The following is a 23,907-nucleotide window of genomic DNA, read 5'->3' as shown; positions in this document are numbered from 1 at the left end:
CTCCTTCTGCGTTGAGTGCACCTGTGTGGCCTTTGGGGGCTGGAGGGGGGGGGGGGGGGCAAACGGTTTGATCACACTTTGCCTCTGGAGTGGGTTACCTGGAGCTGTGGAGGCCCTACCACCCCTTGGTGCCGCTGTGGGAAGGAGGGTCGGCCCTGTGGTGACTGTTAGCAGCCTGTAGTGAGGACCTGGCTCTGTGGCTACGCTACCCGCTTGCATGCCCCCGGTCCCTCCACCCAGCTGATTGGACTTGGCCTGACTTTGTCTGTGGGAACAACGGGCTGCACACTGTTTGAGAGTTGCTTTCTGGCAGGAGCAGCACCGGAACAGTTACCATTAAGCAGTCATTTTTGCGTCTCTGGGCAGTGTGGGTGTGTCCATTACATGAGTACTAGTATCTGATGGGAGACACGTCGTTCACCATCTTCAGCGCTGGCTTGGTCCTGATTGACGGTGTGTCTGGGAAGGCATATGTTCCCCGTATTGTAAGGAAAGCCTGCTGTACTGTTTAAACTGTACATCACGCCTATTGTTGGGTATTGTGTCTGGTGAAAGCTGCTATACTGCTGGGGTGGTTGTTCAGTAACCACAATCTCCGTCACTAATCATAGGGAAGCCGGACAAGTCACAGCCCGCCTCACATTTGAGGCAAGAATATCAGGCAGGGTTCACCAAAAAGCGGCTTCTGACTGAGGCCCGCCTAATCTGGAGTCTACGCTGACGGCAATGTAAAAGAGTCTCCAGGCTATTGAGGGTAGTATGACTACGATAAATCATATGCTGGACCATAGGTCTCCGCAATTAGAAAAGCAGAATGAGAGAATGGAGGGGGAGGGAGCAGAACAGAGGGTCTCCAACACGGAAGATGGACTTAACGACGTTACTAGCAAGACCCTTAACATGGAAAAGGTCTTGGCCCTCATACAGGCCAAGAACGAAGACTTGGAGGCCAGGTCTAAAAAGAATAACATTCGAATTACGGGACTTACCGAATCAACAAATAAATGGAGCACTTCATTGAGTCTCTCATTAAGGAAATATTTGGCCCCGAGCAACTGTCCTCTATGTTCGTAGTGGAGCGGGCTCACTGCTCTTTGGCAGCGCGACCGGTACCTGGGGCTTCGCCTCGTCTAATTATAGCTCGGCTACTGAACTACCGGGACCGTGATGTCATCTTGCGTCTGACCAGGGAGAAGGGAAACAGAAGTCGTCAGGGGAACACATTGTCCTTCTTCCCTGACTTTACTGTCGCAGTTCAAACCGCACAGCCTGAGTTTGGGGCAGTTAAATAAATTCCTCCAGTCTGTAAACTTATCCAATGCCATGTTGTATTCCACGCACCTCCGTGTGGGAGCGGAGGGGAATTTCAAATTATTCTCGACCCCTAAAGCGGCGATGGAGCATGCAAAGCAATTGAAGAGAAACAGGCGTGAGACCGAAACTGACCAGGGAGAGGAGGACTGATGATGTTAAGGGAGTGTTGGGTTTGCCAAGTGTGCCCTCATGTGGATGGGCTTCATGGTTTGCGACAAGGCTCTCTGTTCCTTGCTTCTTACTTACATGCTCAGGACGAATGTTTCTATGTTCTATGCATATTAGATTGGATGCCTTAAGTTCAGTATTTGCTTTTGGATCGTAACACAGATAATAGACCTGATCAGCCACGTCCTACAGAGTGGGAGGACAGTAGCACTCCGACACCCCCTGTATGGGAGTTCCCCACACATTGCTATTTGTTTATTGTGTTTTCTGGGGTCTGATAAGTTTTGACAGGGATGGCTTTGGCAAGTTGTGGGTGCCGAAGTGGGTGGGGGGGTTCAAGGTGGGGGGTGGTGGCACTTGTGTGATGTATTCTATGTAAGCCTGGAAGACATGTTTTAGGGGTTGGATCTCACCTTGCGATTGATTGGCTGGTACGCATGCAACATGGGTGGTGAGTTCCGGTTTGTAACCTGGAATGTACGCGGCCTCAACAGTCCAAAGAAAATCCGCACTGTATTAGCGTCTCTGCATAGGTGGAATGTTCAAGTGGCCTTACTACAGGACACGAACCTGACTTCGCTAACTGAGAGTACCCGATGGGCTGAAGTTAGAATGACATCTTCATACTCATCCTATTCCCGGGAAGTGATGACTCTTGTTAGGAACGGCACACCGTTCCAGGTTCACGGCACGGACAGGGATGAACAGGGTCGGCTGGCGATTGTACACGGTACGCTTGGTGATACAAGTGTTCTCTTGGTGAAAGAGTATGGTCCAAATGAGGATGATGCCTCCTTTTTTACGGATGTCTGGCGTAGGATATCTAACTTTGCTAGAGCGGAGATTGTTTTGTATCTGAGCGCAGGCCGGGGTTGTCAAAGATTTACGCCGTAGGATTAGGAAACTTGCAGAGGACATAGCTGCTTTGGAGCGGAACTATGACAGATGCCCAGCCACTGCCAAACTGGCCGAAATCCGGGAGCTAGTGTCGGAACCTAACGAGACAGTCAACCAAGAAATGGGGCATAGATCAGGACGATGCACAGCACAATATTACGGGGCGTGGGGGACGACCCAGCCGTTCAATAGCACAGAAATTTGCAGCGCCTCGCAGTCAGGCCTACATTACTGAGTTAGTGGACGAGGCAGGTGAGGCGCACTTCGGTAACATGGATATCAGTGGGGTGGTCTGGAATTGCTACTCTCAATTATATGGGGAACGTGCTCAGCCATCTCCTTCTGAGATAAATGATTACCTTGACGATGTCACATTGGGCTGGCTATCCCTCAATCAACGGGAGTATCTCACATTGCCATTTGACGTGAAAGACGTGAAACGGGCAACTATGACCCTCCCAACTTGCAAGGCAGCTGGCCTTAATGGCCTTCCTAGCGAGTTTTATAAGGCTTATGCCGATGATCTGGTGCCGCAGCTGTTGGAGGTCTCTGCGGAGGCGTATGACTCTGGCAAGCTGCCTCCATCCCTTACGGAAGCCTTAATAGTAATGCTCATGAAGCCTGATAAAGTGGTGAATGCCTGTGATTGCTATCGACCCCTCTCTATTATTAATATAGATGCCAAAATCGTGGCAAAAATGATCGCCACTAGGCTGCAGCCCCTGGTCCCCAAATTGGTCCTGCTGGACCAGTCCGGCTTTGTGCCTTCTAGATCCACTACACACAACCTCCGTACTATTTTTTTCTACTTTGCACTATTTCGACCGGGAATTTCAGGTGGTGGGTGTGCTGCTTGATGCAGCGAAGGCATTTGACTCCCTCCAATGGGAGTACATGTTTACCGTCTTGCTGTGCATGGGGAAACCTCCGTTCTTCCTAAAGTGGGTACACCTCTTATATGATGCATCGGTGGCGCGAGTCCGGGTCAATGGCTGGGTCTCTGAAGCATTTCACATCAGACATGGTACGCGACAGGGATGCCCAAAAAATTAAATAAATAGAAATGCTGACTTTTCATTGGCGAATACACTTAGTAGTCCCTCTTTTTGGAAATTTGAATCCTCCCATGAGGAGTGGGCCATGACGACAGACCCATTCCACTTAGGTAATACAGCTAGAGATTCACAGGAGGCATAATGTGGGCTTCGCTAGCGATGAAATGGCTGATCAGGCACTCTGTACGTCTTTAGGTCTTGCCGAGGCAGCGCATGCGCTGCCTCTTCAAGACATGCTGTATCTAGGATATGGGATTCAAAAAACGCCCATCTTTTTTATTGGTTCCTCATACTGTCCTATAGAAATGCTGGCTTTTTATTGGTGAATACACTTAGTAGTCCCTCCTTTTGTAATTTGGTATCCTGACATGAGGACTTCCCCTCTTACATGTGTTCTTACTCTTCAGGTTATTTTTACTTAGAGTGCACTTTTTTAGTTGGCCTGCCTCTGCTCATTAAGTGTTCTGTTTACTTGTGCAATGAAACTTCGGGCTGCTTCATTTGCTTGCCATCCCTTAATCTCTCTGTGCCTCCCCTCTCCCTCAACACAGCTCGCAGACCCTCACCACTCCTCTGAGGATACTGCTTGTTTTTTCATATGGTTAATATACACATGATTTGCAGTGCAGTTCCCTCATTTAATCTCCCTTTGCCGTTTCCTCCAACCCCCTCGCACAACATTGCTTGCCCACCCCCACCTCCGAGATCGCGACATTGATTAATTATTGTTATTTTAAATTAGTAGCTTTCATTTATATTAGCGCAGTTATCCAGGCACTCAGGAGAAATTAAAGGATCAGCCCATAATCACAAGATGTTGAATCGACACCAGTCTCGAACACGGATCCCAAGCTCCCCAGTCGGCAGCTCACACCACTGCCCCATATGCTTTCCCTAGCCATGTCGTATGGTGCAGTACCTTATGTGGCCAAAAGAGGTCCCAAGGTGTATCTAGTGACAGCCTGTGGCACTGCACTGCTTCGTGCACAGTAGAACAGTAAATGTTGCTGTACCCACAATGTGTTGCAGAGCCAAATACTTTTAAGGTCCCAAAGGCGAGGCCAATTGCATTGCAGATGCTGGTTTTCTATCAGTTGGATGCCCCGATGAAAAACAACGAAATTATGACAACTATCAATCAAGAATTCTGTATAGGTATTATCCTTAGTTTCATGGCAATTAGGACTAATTCACTTGCTCTTTTTTACTCTTCAGCTGTAGCGGTGGCTCATAATTGCGAGAACTAATAATTAACCTTTTTTAAACACAACTGCAAGGGAGACCTTTTAGGAACGACGAGTTGAGTGACTCAACCTAGATAATAATTGTCTACCATTACCACTGAGAAAGGAGTGTTGCAGAGTTATTTTTGACGCATTATGCAAATAAGTTAGAAAGTCTAACCAGGACACTCTTCACTGCTTTGCATGCATGTGAGAATTTGGTTGTGGGTTGGGAGGCGGGCCTTTATCAAGCAACAGCCACAATCCTTGCCAGGGTGAACCACAAAAAGTCACTAAATTAACCCATGATAAACCCTCTGGTAGTTTAGCAAAAAAAACTCTCAGGCTTAACTTAGAGGCAATGTGTAAAGTGCTTAGGCAGCACACAAACAGTATTAAAGTGAAAACACATGTCACACTAATTTAGAAAAACAGAACAAAATGTAATAAAGTATTTGACACCAAAATGACAAAAATCCAATCAGTAGAACCAGAGAATCCAAGATTTATGGCAAGTATTGCGCCTAAGATCAGTATCTGGCCGTATTAGACTGCTAGAAAGTCATAAGTTCAAGCTGACCAAAATGGAGTCCAGGCCAGATACAAGGAACATGTTAGTCCCGCAGACAAAAGCTATGTTCCCACAGTTCGGCGCGAAGAGTCTAGTTCGGGATGCAGGTGGCAATGAAAAACAGGAACCGCTGTAGCGTGTAGAGTACGCCGGGCGCCTCCGACAGCCGTTGCTGGAACTTCGCGTTGACGGTCATCAGGAGATGTCCATGCTGTAGTGCAAAGTGCAGGTCTTGTGTTGCTGGTCGTGGCTGGCGGTCACTTCAGCACGAAGACTCGGTGCACTGGAGCTTCGCGTTGGCAGTCGTTGTGGGAGGCAAGATGCTGGTGCGAACTGGCCCAGTCTCGAAGATATCAAAACTTCAGGATTCCTCCTTCGTCGGAGTGCACTTTGATACCAATCAAGAGCCCAGAACATGGGGATGGACCTCTTGAATATCAGGGACTCACTCTTACAGGGGTCAGCAGGGCTCAAGCAGATCCAATTGCAGGTCCGGTTGGAGCAGGTCAGCTGGGCAGTTGCTGGTAAGCCTCTAGAGCTTATGTCATATGTTTAATCTAATAAGATCGTTCAGAAAATGTTCTGACTGGCTCCCCCTAGCTATAAGGAAGACAGTTGCTTTTGCACTGTTAACCTCTAGATTAGACTACTGTAATAAGTCTTTATGCAGGATCCTCAAAACAAACTATCCATAAACTCCAGGTTGTGCAGCATGCGGCAGCCAGACTTGTACTGAAACTTCCCAGGCGATCTTCAGCCCCGGAAGCTCTGAAGGTCTACACTGGCTTCCAGGGCACAAAAGGGTCCGGTTTAAAATTATTTTATTAACCTTCAGAGCTTACACATCTACTGGGCCTAGATATTTAACCACCAGATTTACCATTACACAACTTCCCAAGCTAACCTCCTTAAATTCCCTTCTTTCAGACTCAAAACCTAAATCTTTTTCAACTTAGGCACCAAGGCATGGAACCAACTCCCTGGTCACTTAAGACTCATCGAATCTGAATCAATGTTTAAAAAGCAGCTGAAGACCTGACTCTTTTCAGCCTCCAATGCACTCTGTTACTCTTCTTTTTTAATCTAGTTTCTCTCCTGGATTCTCCTATTGCTTGATTGAATCATTTCTGCTGCGTAGCACCAGGATGCTCCTTTGGGAGTGACAGTGCACTCTACAAGTGACTAATTCATTCATTCATTTAAGCCTGGCAAAAAAGATTTCTTTTGCCAGGTCGAAATGGGAGTTAAAACCGCACACAGGCTACAACGGCAGGCCTCAAAAATGTTTAAAGAGCTACTTGAGTGGGTAGCACAATAAGTGCTGTACGCCCATTAGCAGTATTTAATTTACAAGCCAGGGGACATGTAGCAGCACTTTACTAGGGAGTTATAGGTAAATTAAATGTGCCAATTGGGTGTAAGCCAATGTTAATATGTTTAGAGGAGTGAGCACAAGCACTTTAGCACTGGTTAGCAGTGGTAAGGTGTGCAGAGTCCTACGGCCAACAAAAACTAATTCAGAAAAACAGGAGGAGTGAAGGCAAAGATTTTAGGGGTGAAACATGCCGATGGATGTCATGCCTAAAGATGCTTTCTTTACTGACTGCTTGATCTGCACATGTCGAACATACATTGTGGATAAGTTCCAAGGTCACTCTTATGTGGGAAGCTGGCTGCCTTAACACATGACATTAGGAGGGACCTCAATCTCTCTTCTGCCTAGGCAGATCCTTCCCTTGGCTCCATGCCTTGTTGGAGCCAGTGACACATGCCTTTGGCCAACCGTACCGAGTTTACCTTCACTCTTCCCTACATGTAACCTCTCCTCCGAGGATATTCACAGAAAAGGAGAGGCCAGAATGGCCTATGGCCCAAGTTCTCACCTTGTTTTGTCTTTAGCCTTTACCTTCTTCTTGCTAGCTAACATAAATGCATTTCATGCATAGTTTGCACCCTCCTATCGGCTCATTAGCATAGCCCTCACTAATGGCTTGGCTAGTGAAACTCCTGGGTATAACTCACAGCACTTTCAACATAGCTGGGCTACACATGCTCTGACCTATGATGTACACATAGCTGCTCTGAAGGGATTCCTCCGAGCATTTTCTTCATATGTAATGGTTGCTACTGTGCCAATCAAGGTGGAATTCTTAATTCTTTGGTCACTTGACAGTGCCATAAGGCTTCTCTATACGGTCTGCGTGACCGCAACAATACACTCTCGAAAAGGCTTCAATGTTCTGCACCATGGTTACAGCACATCCCCAAACTTCACACTTCCCATTCAGCATCTCCCACATAGGTCAAAATGAAAGCAACATCTTTCTCAATTATCTACTTCAATGTCCCTAGGACCTGATGCAAAACGGACAGCTCCACAACCCTACCAGTGGTATAAAGCACTAAATAAAAGCTATCATCCAATAAAATGCTTACAATTAGATTCTCAGAAAGTTGAAACACCAGAACATTTTCAACTGCACAGATCTTAGCAATTGGTTATCCCGTATCAGCCATGTTATCGCTTGCTGTAGTGGCTTACTACAGGACGAAAACATGGAAGGTAAATTGTGGGTCATAAAGGGAAGGCCCAGATCACCAGCTTATTCCATTAGCTGCAAGTACAAAAGTACCCAACATACGTTTTTTAGTTGGAAGCTGCAGAAATCTCACTACACATATTTAATTAAAGTCATCTTTAATGTCTATAGCATGCTTCTGTTAGCTGGGTTAAATGGATTAACAGTAGAGGTGCATTTGTATGTTAGGGATAGTAACCTGTATATTTTGGTTCATGATTTAAAGGTAGATAGTTTCACTGGCTTCTTGTTATGTATACATTCAGGCGTGAAGACAGTCAGTCTCCCATTGGACAGAACAGGTGAAGACCTTTTTCCTAGCTTATTAAAGGACAGGTCTAATTTGCAATTTAAGGAATCATCCTTTTTACTTACCCACCACTGAATATCTCATTTGTTTGTACGCAAAGGCTGATGGCTCAATGCTTAGTAAAAACTTGAGTGATGTGCACGTGATTTCACCAAGTCATATGTTGAGTGTCCACAATTTCATTTGTTTAAGTGAGAATGAACTTCATCTCTTGACCAACTAGAAGTTGGTGTCAAGCAAATAAAAACATTCTAGCTTACCCCATAATAAAAGGACGCCTTCTGTACTTACAAACTGCATGAAGGAAAAGAAAACATTCAACATCCACAGAAGTGGAGCAAGTGTCTACCAAAAAAAGAGAGAATGCTCACACAACATAACCATACAATGAGATGTAGTTGTTATTCTAGGAGAACTGCAATAGCAGCATACCTAAAACGTAGGAGCCAAAGCACAACATTTTCTATATATGCTCCCATAACCACAAAATAGAACATTACACTTAATGAAACCAGCTCTTCTTGAATTTGGAACCACACATTGAATAACTGATGCGCTTGAAAATCTCCAGCCTAGTCACAGGGCAGACTATTCACCTACAGGACAGACAATGTTAGCAATGTACAGAGGAGCAAATTCTAACAGATATTGGGCAGCACAGCGGGCACGGTCGCCATTTTTTTCTTTTTAAATCAGACTTCTGAAAGAAGCCAAGAGATAAATTCAGGGTCACATGAACAACCACATGTTATCCTTTGTGTTCTATACACAGCCACTTCAGGGTGTCCAAGGGGTTCCATGAATATTAGCAAAAGTTAGCAGTTGTCAAAAGGGACAGCAACAAAAACCTGACACAGGGGCAGTAGTTAGCATGTGTTCAAACTTAATAAAAAATGAATTATATTAGTATAAACAGCAAACTCACATCTGGCATTTTTATACAGTAAGAACGGATCTTGTAACTGGAAGTCCAGATCTTTCGTAATGGGTTCGGTGCGATTTTCCATGCTTAACCGGTTCATGATGGTGAACCCATGCTTGGGAGAGGCTGATCTGAAAGGCAGAAGAACAGATGTACACAGCAAAGTCTACAACAGAAGTTACCATACATGTCCGCTCAGCTACTATTAGTACCTTCACAAATGTGTTCTAAATTATGAAAAACCGAAAGATGTAAGCGGAAGAGGTGAAACATTTTAAGTACAGTCTATCACCAGTATGTACCTCGATTGATAACATCCCAGACCTGCTCTATATTCTAAGGGGTTGAACCCCACAGACACATGGGCTTTAGGATTGACCTCCTCAACAAATGAGCTCCAAGAATGTCTTTTGTTCAGGCTTTTGTTCCCTACCATCGCAGAAGCACAAACTAGGGCAAAACCGAACTGAAGCACATATGTGGCAGGCAAAAGAAAAAAACTCCCTAAAACAGTAAACCAAATTAATCTGTTCTACATGTTTAAAATAGAGTATGCAAAGTAAGAATACACTTGCAGGACGGTTTTATGGTATAAAACTGAGGAAAAGGCAACTAATTTGGTTTCAAAAGATATACAATTATCTCCTCAAACCCAAGGCTAAATTGATTTTGACACATTCATTCGTTACTGCTAAAAGTGAGAGAAGGGCTGCGGTGGTTGAGGATGTATTATGAAGACTGTTTTGAAACGAGCCTTGCCAAAGCCAATATGTCTGGGTTTATTGTGCTAAAGCATCAAAAAAAACGGGCATGCTCAATTGAGCATTTGAACTTCTTAGCAAGAAAAAGGCCAAAAGAGGGAGACGTAGGCAGATGTAAAATTGTCTCATTTCACTGTAATACATGCACTCCGCCGGAGCTAGAGAGAAAATTCTAACCAGCCACTACCATTGGGTGGGAGAGGTATAGATCTCTGGAATGGGACCATTTCTGATTGACAAAATCTAAAAGCCAGTCAGTGACTGAAGGAGACTGGTCAAATAATGGCAGAAAGGGGAAGACCCAGAACTCACTGTATGTATACTGGGAACAGTAGGTCTGTTTAGACATCTGTGCTGTCAAACCCAGACCTAAACACATAAGCTGAAGATTTTGCTGATCTTCAACAGGATGAAACAAATGCAGCAACTAATAACTACTTGTATCCATCAAAGTAAAATGCACTGAGACTACTAGAGCCTATTTGAATTACTCTACATTAGATCTCGAGTTGCATTTACTAGGGTTAATACCATGTCTAGTCTAGGTGTGGAGAGGCAGTTACAACATATAACAGCAATATAAGAAAAGCAGCAACAAGACTATAGGAAAACCAATCCTTAAAACCACTAAATCTAGGAGCCCAATGTTGTAGTTGGAGTTCTGGGTAGTCATACAAGAGTCTGGTGTCATTCAGGTAGGAGGTAAGTTCTTTAATTCATGTTAGGCTCTCAGGCTACAGAAACAGCAAGTAGGTCGAGTCAGATCTCCACCTATCCAACAACGGTTCCTATATCCTAGCCCCTACGCCACAGCACACACCAACTTCAAGCACTATCAGCATTCCAGACACCACCTCAGAAATTCAGGAAATGGAGAAACAATATACTAGCGCCTGGAGACCCTCGCGGATGAGTAGCTGCGCTTTACCAACCCTGATTGATTGAATATACTACAATGGATCACTAAACACAAGTGACACTGGTCTACCTCCAGCATTACAAATGTACTCTTAAGTCGTTCTGTATAAGTCTGGGACAAGTGTAAAGTGCACCAGGGAGAACTAAGTAAACTTAAACAACAGACATGATGAACACGCTCTCTCACCTGGTGTAAACAAAGAGTGTTCCCTCCACATCGGTCTTCTCCTGAAAATGACAAAGCAACAGGGCCTTTCAGTAAAGCAAGCGTTATTCTAATACATATAGCAAAAATGAAGTTAAGAACTTGAACAATTCCCTTTTTTTTAAAAGACATATATGGTGAACCACGCTCCATATCCAGATAGTTGTTTCATTTGATTTTAATGTATCACTTTTTTATACATTACTTCATTGCAGTTTTCTCAATACTAAATACTAAAAGCAACAAGACCTACTAAACTGAACATAATATCAGATTCTCTCGAAAACTGTCCAAAAAGCGACCTGTGAACACTCCAACCTTCTCTGCCATAAGGCCTCAATATGACACTGTTGCCCTACACTTCAGTAGCGGCATTGCCGCACATACACAGCACCAAAGACACTACAGGCTTCATCACAAGATGCTACATTAGCTCCCCCTCTACAACCCAGCAAAAGCGGTATTAGAGCCTTCCTCGCTCAAACAGTGAACTCCATTACAAGCAGCACCATCGGCTGCATAAAAAATACAACTCAAACGCATGAAGTACATCATTTAAAATACACCACACTGTTGGGCTTGGAGGTTGAAAGAAAAGATGCAAGAGGGCTAAAAAGGCATGTATACAGCTCACTGCAAACTTTACGTACAAGTCCTCCATATATAAGAAGCTGAGAACATTTCATGCGATAGATGGCTCAGTGATTTAAGTGCTCGCTGTGATCTGTGTGTTTGAACACACTGTCATGAGTTTGAATCCAGGCAGGGATAACTTTTTCTGTCATCTGTCCCAAGTTGATATACTGAGTATTAACGTGGGAAATATTTACTCGTGATTACCAACTTCATTATGGATGATCACTTGGTGCATGAAATATTATCCTTCTAAATATCTTACATTAGCCTAGACATAAAGGCAAAACGTTAACATGGCTAGATCAACACAATCTCTACACTATGGCTCTATAGCACCAGTCAATAACGTACAAATTAAGGTTATATTTTCAGGATAAGCAATGAGTTTTTAAACAGCTGACAATTAGATTTTTTGTATATAAATGTTTTCCATATGGATATCTTGAAATCTTCCACTGAATGGACACTCTAGACCAGAGGTATAGAACCCTTAACTAGACCTTATGTTTCATTAAGATTGCATTGGTGAGTCTACACCGTCAAGGCTGGTTTCTTGTTCTATACAATGCTTAATACACTTGGCTATGGGGGTGTCACCCCAAATCCACTAATGGTGAGTCAGGCATCACAAATTTGCATCCTCTGTAGATGACCAAGCAACAGCACAGGGAGGGCGAAGTAAAATTTGAGTAGCGTAAAACTGCTGATAACATTGCAACTTCTATGACTAATGCCGGTTTGGCGAAACATGACAAAAGGCGATGCAGCTTTGCTTATAAATTGCAGACAATATAGTGAAATTATAACCACAGTGGGGTTCTGTGAAACAACACATCAGGTCTGAATCAACAATGACGTCCTTAGCTAGGTCTGCCTTGGAAGCACAGAGAGAGACATCTCACATGCAGACTTGGATTTCAATGAGACAATTTACTACCATCTGAAGCTAAAGATCTACCTCCTATTCTAAAGTGGACTTGGGCATTTCCCGTACTGAAAGCCAACAATCAGGCATATATTTCAAGTACTGGAGCAATGTTGTAAATATTGCTGCAATGTCTGAATAGGTATGTTTGCTGATATCTGAAAGGTACAGCAATCTTTCTTGAATGCAATAAAGGGTTTCTTCCTTTGCATCAAAGTAATTGAACATCAGTAAGAAAAACTAACTACTGGTGCATAAAGCATTTTTATGCAACCTATATGGAAGCGATATTACATGAAGGTCAAATTACAAACTACTTTTACGACTTGTTTGAATAGTTCTGTTTTCATAGTTTCTCAAGAATAGTTTGCCTCACTATCGGGAATGAAAGCAGGGTATCCCAGAGCCTGAGAATCTGTACACTTAGTGAATGAACCAATTTTTTGTCTTTTTAACTTCTGACAATGGATGGTGGAGTTTTTTCCAAGAAAGATAGCTGCGTGGTTTGCGGCCAGCTTCTGCAATTAGCACCGAGCATTGTTCCAAGACATAATAACTGGCACTTTGATTAAATCCAGGATTGAAGTGAGAGCCATTTAATTGTTTTCAAGGGGGTTACAGGCAGTCAGATTCTTTAAAACTCATCAATCTAGCTGCCTGATTTTGTACTTGTCAGTCTAACCATAAATAAGGCACCCTGTTTTCCGTTTTTACTGATTTTTACAGATAACTTCAAACAGAAACATTTATTTTCTTGTCTGTATATATTTTTAAATGTGGATAAAAATAGAAATTGTGTGCTTTTTGAGTGATTCTAAATATACCTTGCCATGACTGCCAGGCCAATAACTGTGTGGATTTATAGGTAAGGAAGCTAAAAAAGAAAGGAATTCTAGTAAAGAGGCTTAAACAGCAGTAGCTATGCATAAGGCTGATACTGAAATGTGAATGTTTTTACATAAATGCATTGATTTATCTTCTGCAGGCGTTCATATCACTGAAAACTGGCAGGTATTCAAGCGTGACTGTGTATTTATTGGTTAAATAAATGTGGAAATACACCAGTTTCATCTTTACTTTTTTCACAAAACCCATAATAAATATGGATAAATACAGATAAAGTTGACAAAAAAAAAAAATATGGATAAATGCAGACAGAAATGACAAAAAAATAAATACCATAAAACCGGGAGACCTAATCATAAACCTCTGGAGAAGACGAAACTTAACGTGCAAGGACAGTGGGTCTGGTAATTTCCACTTAGTGTTACTTTTCTAGGCGCGTGAGAGAGTTTGCAATTAATTTATGTTGGAGGGGGGGTTGTTGACATTGGCTGCTCCACTCAACTCCCAGCCCATTGTGATGGTGAACAGCAATTAGTACGCGGCTATTACACCGCATACCATTAGTTCGCAAGCGTTACAACGCATGCCTTGTAACAACGTGTAGCCTTTACTACGCAAGTTGTTACATCGCATGCATTGTAATGCTTTCCCAGCCGATACTGAAAAATAAAACCTCGGCGCAAACATCAGGGCTACACATTACCTTTAAATATCTGTACATTTACATTAGTAATTTAGTACATTTACAGTTAGCCTCTCCCCAAATATCAATCAAGCAGGGCACAAAAAGTAAACCTCCGTAACAAAACAAAAAAACGCCTCCATATCAAAGCCCCTTCAATGGAAGTAGCAGACTTTTTTTATTTCTATGTTTATACGCGGCCAGGGCGGTAGTAGGCATGCGCGATGCGTTTGCCTCTGCATACTCACCGTTTTTAAGACTCTGTGCATATCTGAAGACCCAGGAAGCCAGAGAAGAGAGGAACCACGCTTGGAGAGAAAGGTAAGAGGAGCTGTGTAGTTTTTAAGGGTTTAGGGTAGGGGGGAGAGTCGTGCAGGGGATAGTCTTTTAGGTTTAAGGGTAGTGCAGTTGTGTTTTTGTAGTGTAGAGTAGTGTATTTGCGTTTAGGGTAGTGTCGGGTGGTCGTGCAGGGTAGGGTTTCAGTGTAGGGACAGGACTGGGGGTAGGGGCAGGGTCGTGCTGGGGGTAGTGGTTTAGGGTAGTGTGGTGTTTGTGTGGTGTAGGGTAGTGGTTACAATTTGACATTGATTTATCAATAAAAGGAGCATAAAATACGTTGCACTTGTATGCATTTTATATTATTGCGTATTAAAAGCATTTTTATTCAATTTAAAAGCAGTTGCGTGATAAAAGCATTTTTATTCATTTTAAAAGCAGTTGTGTATAAAAGCATGCAAAGTAAAAACTTGCGAACTAATAGTATTTGCGAAGTCAAAACTTCGTAGTAAAAGCATACTAAGTATCAGTTTCCGTAATAACGTCTCATATTCCATAGTGATTGCTCAGGTGCTGTCAGTCCCTTGGGCAGGGGTGCATACAAATGGAATGTGGCATGCCTTACTAAGGTCTCCCAGCACAACAGGTTCTACATCTCCCAGTGATAAATGATGTCCTGGTTGCTCTGTGGGTAAGACTCCAAATTCGCCCTCTTCCCTGAAATGAATTTGTGTATCTTCTGCATACTTCTAAAATTGAATGTGATGTAGCTATTCTACCTGAATTCTCCCATATAATGATTATCAAAAGTAACACGGGTGACCCATGGATTACATTGAATGATAAGCTTCATCTATGTTCAACAGTACTAATCTTGCTACATTTCGCACAGTTGGAAAAGAATAATTAGTTCCATTACAAAGCAGAACCTGGTGCATCTGAATTTATAGTAAAATGTTAGGATCTATCTGGTCATAGGTAGCAGCTATTTGGTGAAAGGTCCGAGATCTATATATGCATGGTTATGAGGTATTTTGCAACTGCATTTTAGTTCCTCAACCATGTAGTAGGTTTTGTTGTTCCCCCATATTTCCAAAGTCATGTTATGACAAACATACTCACTGTAGCTTTTTACCGGAAGAGAGATCAACCCGTAGTTGCCTACAGCTTCACGGTCTTTATGGATTTCTTTGGGACTCAAAACATACCTCAGTAAGTTGATAAAGAGGATGCTACCATTACGGTGTTAAATGGTTCTATTACATCAGAATTAAGTACTAAGCATTGTAGATACTTTTTTTTGTGTCTTACCGTATAGCGTACTGTAGCGTATAAAAAATTAAATAAAGATTTGGGAAAGGATCACAATTAAGTACTGAGGGAGATTCCTTCATACACGAGGCTGGACAGCACCACATGCAGTTCTGATTTTATTGGATAATTTAATCTCCTATTAAATGAAAGTAAAAACATACTAAGATATACCTGTTGTTGGGCATTCATGTACTGACTCGAGGTCCCATCACTCTGGCGATAAGCATATGCAGTACTAGAGGTGAGAAGTTACTACAGATCTGCAAAATAGTTCCCAGCTGCACATACGGAGATGCAGCTAGAATATGATGACAGTATCCACAAAAAAGAAAAACCAAAAAAGAGAGAGGCATCTGCATTTTCTGGTAGGCCATAATTGCAGCTAAGCTGTTGGAACGTTTCAGTTTTTGTAAGAAATGCCATTCGACTGAAACTCTTGACTTTTGCATCTACACAGGCAAGTACAGGCATCTTGTGCAGAGGAGAAATATGACAAAACTGCAAAATCATTCAGCTTAAATTCTGAGGTGGTGCAAAGTGGGCATGTATAAGCCAAGGGAAAACGAAGCCGTAACGTCCTGTATTTCTCGGACACAGAAAATAACAAGCATTGGCATAGCCAATAGGTCTCGCCTTTGGGACCTATTAAGTGTTTAGCCATGCAGCACATTATCACCCACCGGGCAGATTTCTGTAATGGAACTAGTACTTATGTAAAGTGCTTTGATACCTTAATTTGCGCTACATGTGCTTAGTGTAGTGACGTAAGGGCAGTGGCATGGTGTGGAATGTCGTGGGGAGTTGTGATATGTTGTGTTGGTGAGATCTATGTGTGTAGTGTGTTTTGCCTGTGTGTATGTTGGTGGTATATGTAAGTTTACATCCCCTAAAAAAACAATTGTAATGATATTATGTGTGTAGTGTGATGTGGTTAGTGTCTTTTGTAATGTTTTTAAAATTAAATACATTGTTTTGTTAGTTTTGTGTTATTTTTCTATATATACTGCTCAATAAAATATGAACCTACGGACGGGCTGGAACATTGTTTATGGTATTTCCACCGAAAACAAAGTGAATGCTCCTTATTAGACTTACTGTACTGGAAATGCTTGTAAATGAAAGCCAACGTAAATATCTATTTAGCAGTGAAACTTATATGTGTTTGCTCATTACCTTGCAACCCGCAACTTCGTTTAGCTTGCAAATACAGTAAGTGAGGAAGGGGGCAAGAGTAAAGAGATCACGGACAACGGGTGGGTGTGTGGGAGTAAAGAGGGCACGGACAACGGTGGGATTAAAGAGGGCACAGAAACGGGCGGGAGTAAAGAGGGCACGGACAAACAGGTAGGCGGGAGTAAAGGGGGCAGGGGTGGGCGGGAGTAAAAAGGGCACGGACAGGGGGTGGGCAGGAGTAAAGAGGGCACAGACCACGTCGTATGGAAAACAAGCGGAAGAGAAAGCACTCTTGTTCCTCTGGGAAAGGTGTTGTTGCAGCAGGCCTAGGCAAACACACTGCTCATCCACCAAGGTCTGGAAGACATTGGGGCCAAGGTGACAAGGGAAGGGGTAAAGAAAAAGCACAGCGCTGCTACTGCTCCAGCAACAGGAAGGAAACAACGGACATGCACTTGCAGCTGTGGGCAGGTAACGGAGGCCCTAAAAACACAACTCTGCCCAATCATCGCTTTCCCAGTGCGTGCACGGTGTTGAATTCTGTGAATCTCAAGGGCAGGCTGTGTTTAAATCGATCCATCCAGCTCACAGAAGCCAGTAGATCAAAGCGCCCTCCAGGCGCTAGAAAACTCGTGCACCTCTAAAGTCAGTAGAGTGACTGACATCCACGTGATGTGGTGGCGCATGCGGGGCTACCAGCCGATGAGAAACCAATAAGTGGTGTGGGATCGATGTACCCCTCTCTGCACTGACCTCAGCAGCTGTAAACTGTAGATGCAGCACTTATGGGGTCGCCCCTTTGCCATCTTCTCCCCCACTGCTGACGCACAAGAGCTCGGCATGGACAGCAGGTGGGAGTAAAGATGACACGGACAACTGGTGGGAGGGCGGTAGTAAAGACTGCACGGACAACGGGTGGGCGGGCGGTAGTAAAGACAGCACGGACAACAGTAAAGACGGCACGGACAAAAGGTGGGCGGGAGTAAAGACGGCACGGAAAACTGGTGGGGGGCAGGATTAAAAACAACAGGTACAAGGGGTGGGTGTCGTGTGCATGGAGCACGATCCTGTCGCGGCTCGTGGCTGTCTCGCTCCATATCCAGTGTTCCTTATCTGTGGCATTTTTCAAATGTATGGAACCTTTGGGATGTTATGGTTGTGGGACTGTTAGGGCATTCACTGTCTGACTCTTGAGCTTTTAACATGTAATAAACTACTCGTCAAGCGGACCGCTTCTTTTGTGGATTCATCCTTTACTACACTGGCGACGAGCGGGACGGATCCTTTGCCCCTATTCTACGCGACTTCTGAAAAAACATTACTAAAAATAAGTAATTTTCCTGTATAAGAAGAGGATTCCAGCGGTGACAATGGTAACTAATTGTGTTGCTACGCTTCGTTGGATCATTACGCTTCGTGGGATTATCCGTGGATTGGCTTCGTTTTTTTCCCCCTCACTTTTACTATTACTTTTGTTGATTTATCAGCATCGAGGAGGATCTTGTATATATTTGAATAGACATACCCTCGCAACCTCTCTGATTCGTTCTGGAATCTGGTTTCTTCGATCCGTCACATTCCTTTTATGCAACGTCATTGTTCATCACGTCTTTGCGTGTAAAGTCATCACGCTTCAACACGCTTTGTGTGCAACATACTGGGAGCCATTTTGTTGGTGTCCATCACCTAGCAACCAGGTTGGAGAAGTTTCGACGCTATGGCGGTTCTTGCACATCGGTGACAAGCACACCATAGTTTTCAAGGTACTATTTATTCATCGTTTTATTGAAGGATTTTCCACAACTTCAATTTGTGTATACTTTGGTGATAGACACACCACTTAAGAAACATTGAATACAAGTACTACTTTGGTGATACGCACACCGTGTGTCACCAGCAACTCTTTATTCAATTTTTGTGTCTTAACTATTGTACTACATTTAGTCATTTTATTCATTTTTTATTAATATTATCAGTTATGTTAGGCATATTGCCCCCTCCTTTCTTTCTCACTTCTCCTGGTGAACCTCCCATGGCATGGGAGGTTTGGGAACCAGCTTTTCTGGCATATGTAGAAGTGTTAGAGGGAGATGATTGCGAACCAGAGAGGAAACTTTCACTTTTAAAACACTGTTTAGGGGGGATAGGATTGAAAGAATTTTCAAAATTACCTGTGTTAACCAATCCTGGCAATATTAATGTTTATCAGTACGCTTCTTCACAACTTAGTATACGTTTTGGAAAAAAGAAAAATGTAGTAATGGAGAAATGTGTATTTTACTCAGGCAAACATGCAGAGGAGTCAATTGAAGATTTCGTCTCTGCCCTTAGGTCTCTAGCGGTTTCTTATGATTTTGAGCACATATCTTATGATTAAGTGCTTAGAGACCAAATTTTAATGAGGACAAATAAAGTCCAAGAAAGGTTATGGACCACTTCGGACTTATCCCTTAATGCTGCGGTTGAGATTGCTAAATCTATTGAACACTCAGAAAAATTTGTTAAGGGAATAAGGGGAAATGATAAAGGAGATGTATTTAAGGATTCTAATGTTAGTAAGGATAATAAGGATTCTGACAAACAAAAACAAAAAACCTTCACTCGCAGAAATGATTTTGCCGTAAAATCTGACAATAGATCTAGGATTTCTAATTCTGAAAGAAACAATTCCCAATTGCTCTGCTATAGGTGTGTGAGTAATAGATATCTAGCTAATTTCAAAATGTGTCCTGAGTGTAATAGGAAAGGGCATTTTGCGAAGTTTTGTAAATCAATTATATTCAAAGCTTGGAAGATTGTGATGACTCATGACTCTTTTGAGAATGAAATAAACACTGTCATTAATGTTTATGGAAATTGAGGTTTCAACAAATTCCCCTCCTGCTCCATATTTGTGGATGATGTAAAATTAAAATTTCTGGTGGATTTATTTGCATGGTACACCATTATATCATCTGATATTTTTCATAACAATTGGCCAAATAGGACTCTTCTCACACCTGATGTGTCACTTGGTGGTTACAAGGGACATGAAATTGAATTAATGGGGTTTTTCTGGGCTCATTTAGTTTTTGAGGGTCGTCCGTCATGTTGTATGCTATATGTGGCCAAATCAGGACAATCCCTATTAGGATGACCTCATCAAGAGAATTTAGGCATTAGACTTGATCCCAATACTTATCCCCCGGTTTATTCAATTTTTTCCCAAAAAGATTCTCACCAAATAAATGCAAGCTACATCAAGGAATTAATTGAACAATTTCCAAATGTATTTAGTGGGAAACTTGGGAATTATCAAGGGTTGGAGCATACCATAAAACTAAATGAAAACGCTATTCCGGTTCGTCATAAAGTAAGAAATGTACCTTTGTCATACAGAAGCAAGCTAAAGGATATGCTTAAGGATTTATGTGAAAGGAGCATCATTGAGCCTATCGAATGATCTCCATGGGTTTCTCTGATCGTTATTTCAATCAAATCTTCAGGCGAATTGAGACTGTGTGTGGACTTGCGCAGTTTAAATAATGCTATTTGGGTGGATGCACATCCCCTCCCAAATTTGCATGAATTAGTATCAACTTTGGCTGGTGCTCAAGTATTTTTGTGTATTGATCTAGCCAGCGCATACCACCAGGTCGTGTTACCTCAAGAATCCAAAAATCTAACAGATTTCATCACTCCGGAAGGTCTCTTTAGGTATTGTCGTATGCCTTTTGGCCTTGCCAGTGCAGCTTCTGTCGTCCAAAGATTAGTGAAAGACACCTTGGAAGGTTTGACAGGCGCTATTGCTTTTCAAGATGACATTCTAGTATACGGCAAAGACAATGAAGAACATGATCGCAATCTGCAAAAATTTATAGCTGCTTTGTCTGAGAAGGGTCTTATACTCTTCGTTTGGATAAATGCAAGATAAAGGCAATGGAAGTGGAATATCTTGGACATACCATCAGTGGGAAAGGGATTAAACCCAAACGTAAACATGTTGAAAGCATTATTAATGCTCCTGTTCCAGTTTCAAAAGAGCAATTAGTAGCTTTTCTTGGTTTAACTGAATTGTATGCAAAATTCATTCCCAACTACTCTTCAAAAATTGAACCTTTCAGGTGTCTTCTAAAACAAAATGCTAAGTTTTGTTGGTCCAATGATATGTCTCATGCTTTCAAAAAATTTTAAAATGTCATTGTTAATGTTCCATATCTTAAACCATTTGTCTCTGGGAAAAGTTGCATTGCTATGGTTGATGCCAGCAACACAGGTCTATGGGGTGTTCTATTACAGAGAGATAATGGTAAAGAATCCAGAGTGTTAAAAGACTCGGAAAAGAACTACTGTTATAGAAAGAGAGCTCCTAGTTTGTGTATGGGGTGCTGGACATTTTAGATTTTTTTTATGGGGGACAAAATTTATTATCAAGACCAATCACAAACCTCTTGTTTTCCTTATGGCTCCAGGAGGAACACGCGCCATGTTAGCACGCCTGGCTAGGTTGGCTTCAAGGTTGCAATCATTCCAGTACAAAATAGAGTATGTACCGGGAAAAGCTAACATACATGCTGATTGGATCTCCAGATGGTCTATTGCAAATGAACCAGATATTAGTGAGGAAGAATGTGAGGTTGCTTTCACTACGTATGATGTGAATTTACTGTACGGTGAACAAAGGAATCTGACTGAAGGTGTTTGGTCTTTAGAAATGGAAAAAGATGTAGAATTGGGAAAAATCAGGAGCTATATTGTCCAAGGATGGCCAGACCAAAGAAAAGTATCTGGAGATATGATGAGTTATTTTAAGATTCAAGATGAATTGGCTATTGAAAATGGTCTCATAATGAGAGGTGACACAGTTATACCCCCCTTTGCTTTAAGAAATAAAATTGTGGGTATTGCACATGAGGGACAATTAGGTATATCCATCACCAGGAGACACATCAGAGAAACTTTTTGGTGACCTGGGATCGATTTGTCTGTGGAACATTTCGTGAGCACATGTATTAAGTGTTCAATCAGTGACAAAATAGCTGTTGCGATGCAACCCGAACCCAATCCTGTGGATTTTCCTCTCGGTCCATGGTTAAAAATTAGGATTAGACATTATTGGTCCTTTTCATGTTCTACCCAAACAGGAAAGTTTAGGTATTGTTTTGATAGACTACTTTTCAAAGTGGCCAGAGGTCAAGATGGTCAAGGAAGTTACTTCACAGAGTGTTCTAGAATTTCCTGACGATGTCTTTTGTTTGGGAAGGTATTCCCCAAGAAATTGTTACAGATAATGGACCTCAGTTTGTTAGCAAAGAAATTGTGTTTTTTGAGATGTGTGGTATTATCAATAGGAGGATAGCTGTTTTCCACCCTGAGGCCAATGGCCAAGTAGAGCGCTTTAACCGGATTGTCAAGGAAGCCATTCAGTTATCAGTTAAGGGTGGTTTAAATTGCCGTAACGCTTTGAACTCTATGCTATTAGCCTATAGGACTTCACCTAATTCCATCACCTTAGTTAGTCCCTTTGAACTTTTAAGAGGACGTAGACCAAGCACCAAATTAGTTCCTTGGTGGTTAAAAAAAAAACACGGGTGAAAGCCAAAAAATTTCTGTCGTGGATTATGAATTGGTTAGGAACAGAGTTGATTTGTACAAGAGGAAAATGAAAGAAGTCATGGAGAGAAATTAGGCAACGTTGAGTAAACAAAAAATAGTTATTGGTGATTTAGTACGCATTAAGAAAAAAGAGGGAGTTTGTAAAGGCTCTTCCATTTGGTCGGTTCCTAGGAGAGTTATTGAAATTTTTAGAAATGCTATCAGAGTTGAGGGTGGCAGTGTTTGGAATCTCAACAGAATATCTCTGTTTAAGAGTACATCGATTACACGTGATGATTCCAGTCGCAATGTGTTTCTTGATGTTGGATCCAGTGATTTAAGAAACCACAATTCTTCTCTCACTAACCATGAAATTATTCCAACCAGAGTTACACGTGACCATCGTCTTCCTGCCAGGTTCAGGAATTTTATTATGAAGTAACGTTTAATATCTATTTGTACATTTTACACTATTATTGTTCTCATTCTTTGTTTTTTTTCTCTCAGTGGGGAGGGGGAGTGGGGAGGTGTGTCATGTGCATGGAGCTCGATCGCCACGAGTGCGATTCCTGTCACGGCTAGTGGCTGTCTCGCTCTATGTCTAGTGTTCCTTATCTGTGGCATTTTTCAAATGTATGGAACCTTTGGGATGTTATAGTTGTGGGACTGTTAAAGCATTCACTGTCTGGCTCTTGAGCTTTTAACATGTAATAAACTACTCGTCAAGCGCAATACTTTTGTGGATTTATCCTTCCCTACACTGGGGGCATGAGTAAAGACAACATGGACAACGTGAGGGGTGTATGTAAAGACAAAACAGACAATGTCATATGGAAAACAAGCGGAAGAGAAATCACGCTTGTATGGCGGGATGCGAGGAATGCAACTGCAGCGTCCCACGAGTGGTGCACGCGCGCTCGTGTGAAACCTGACACATAACAGATGGCACACTGCACGGCGCTGCTCGTAACGGCAAGCCGTAGGCGGATACATTTCCTGGGAAGGGTGGGACATGCACCCGCCTTTGCCCAATTTCGTGCTGTCTTTTTACAAAGACGCACGCAAAGCCCATTAGAAAATAAATGCTCAAAAAAAAAAAAAAAAACACGCACAACAAGCTTGTGAAAAGTCCAGAGTGATTCCAAGAGGTCGTTTTCCTAGAGCAGCACAGGCGCGCTGAACTAGGCTCAACCTAAAACAAGCATTGGCATAGCCAATAGGTCTCGCCTTTGGGACCTTATAAGTGTTTAGCCATGCAACAGTTGTATAACTAAATACTTATAAGGTCCCAAAAGCGAGACCTATTGCCTATGCCAAGCGGCCATGCGGCCGCGAAAGTGATCGCGATCAAACATCAAAGTGGCTGTGAAATTGAAAGAAATCACGGTAAAGCGCTGCGGGTGCGCCCGCGCACAAGCACTGTAGCTCTAGGCTGGCCTGGTAGCACTTTTTGGAGCCCTCTCAATAAGTCTCGCCAGACCAGCGCATGCGCTGGGTCAGGCGAGACCTAAATAGCACTAGCACATAAAGGAAGAATTCAGTCCCCCTGATGCTTTGT

At 42.6% G+C, this 23,907-nt stretch overlaps 2 protein-coding genes across 3 annotated transcripts in view; one reads left to right on the top strand and one right to left on the bottom strand.

The window, feature by feature from the left end:
* The window catches only part of CACNA1C (calcium voltage-gated channel subunit alpha1 C), a 2,189,932-nt gene that overhangs the window by 51,384 nt on the left and 2,114,641 nt on the right, over positions 1-23,907 (top strand). The window lies entirely within an intron of this gene.
* DCP1B (decapping mRNA 1B) overlaps positions 1-23,907 on the bottom strand; it is a 221,125-nt gene that overhangs the window by 192,739 nt on the left and 4,479 nt on the right. For both annotated transcript variants that reach the window (XM_085652197.1, XM_085652196.1), the window contains 2 exons: positions 10,906-10,946; positions 9,043-9,170 (listed from right to left, as the gene is read on the bottom strand). In XM_085652197.1, the coding sequence (XP_085508323.1) occupies positions 9,043-9,170; positions 10,906-10,946 (169 nt within the window). The remainder of the gene's footprint in view (positions 1-9,042; positions 9,171-10,905; positions 10,947-23,907) is intronic.

This window comes from Triturus cristatus, chromosome 4_1 (assembly GCF_964204655.1).
Source record: "Triturus cristatus chromosome 4_1, aTriCri1.1, whole genome shotgun sequence".
NCBI classification, from domain to species: domain Eukaryota; kingdom Metazoa; phylum Chordata; class Amphibia; order Caudata; family Salamandridae; genus Triturus; species Triturus cristatus.
This window is presented reverse-complemented; position numbering and strand designations above follow the sequence as displayed.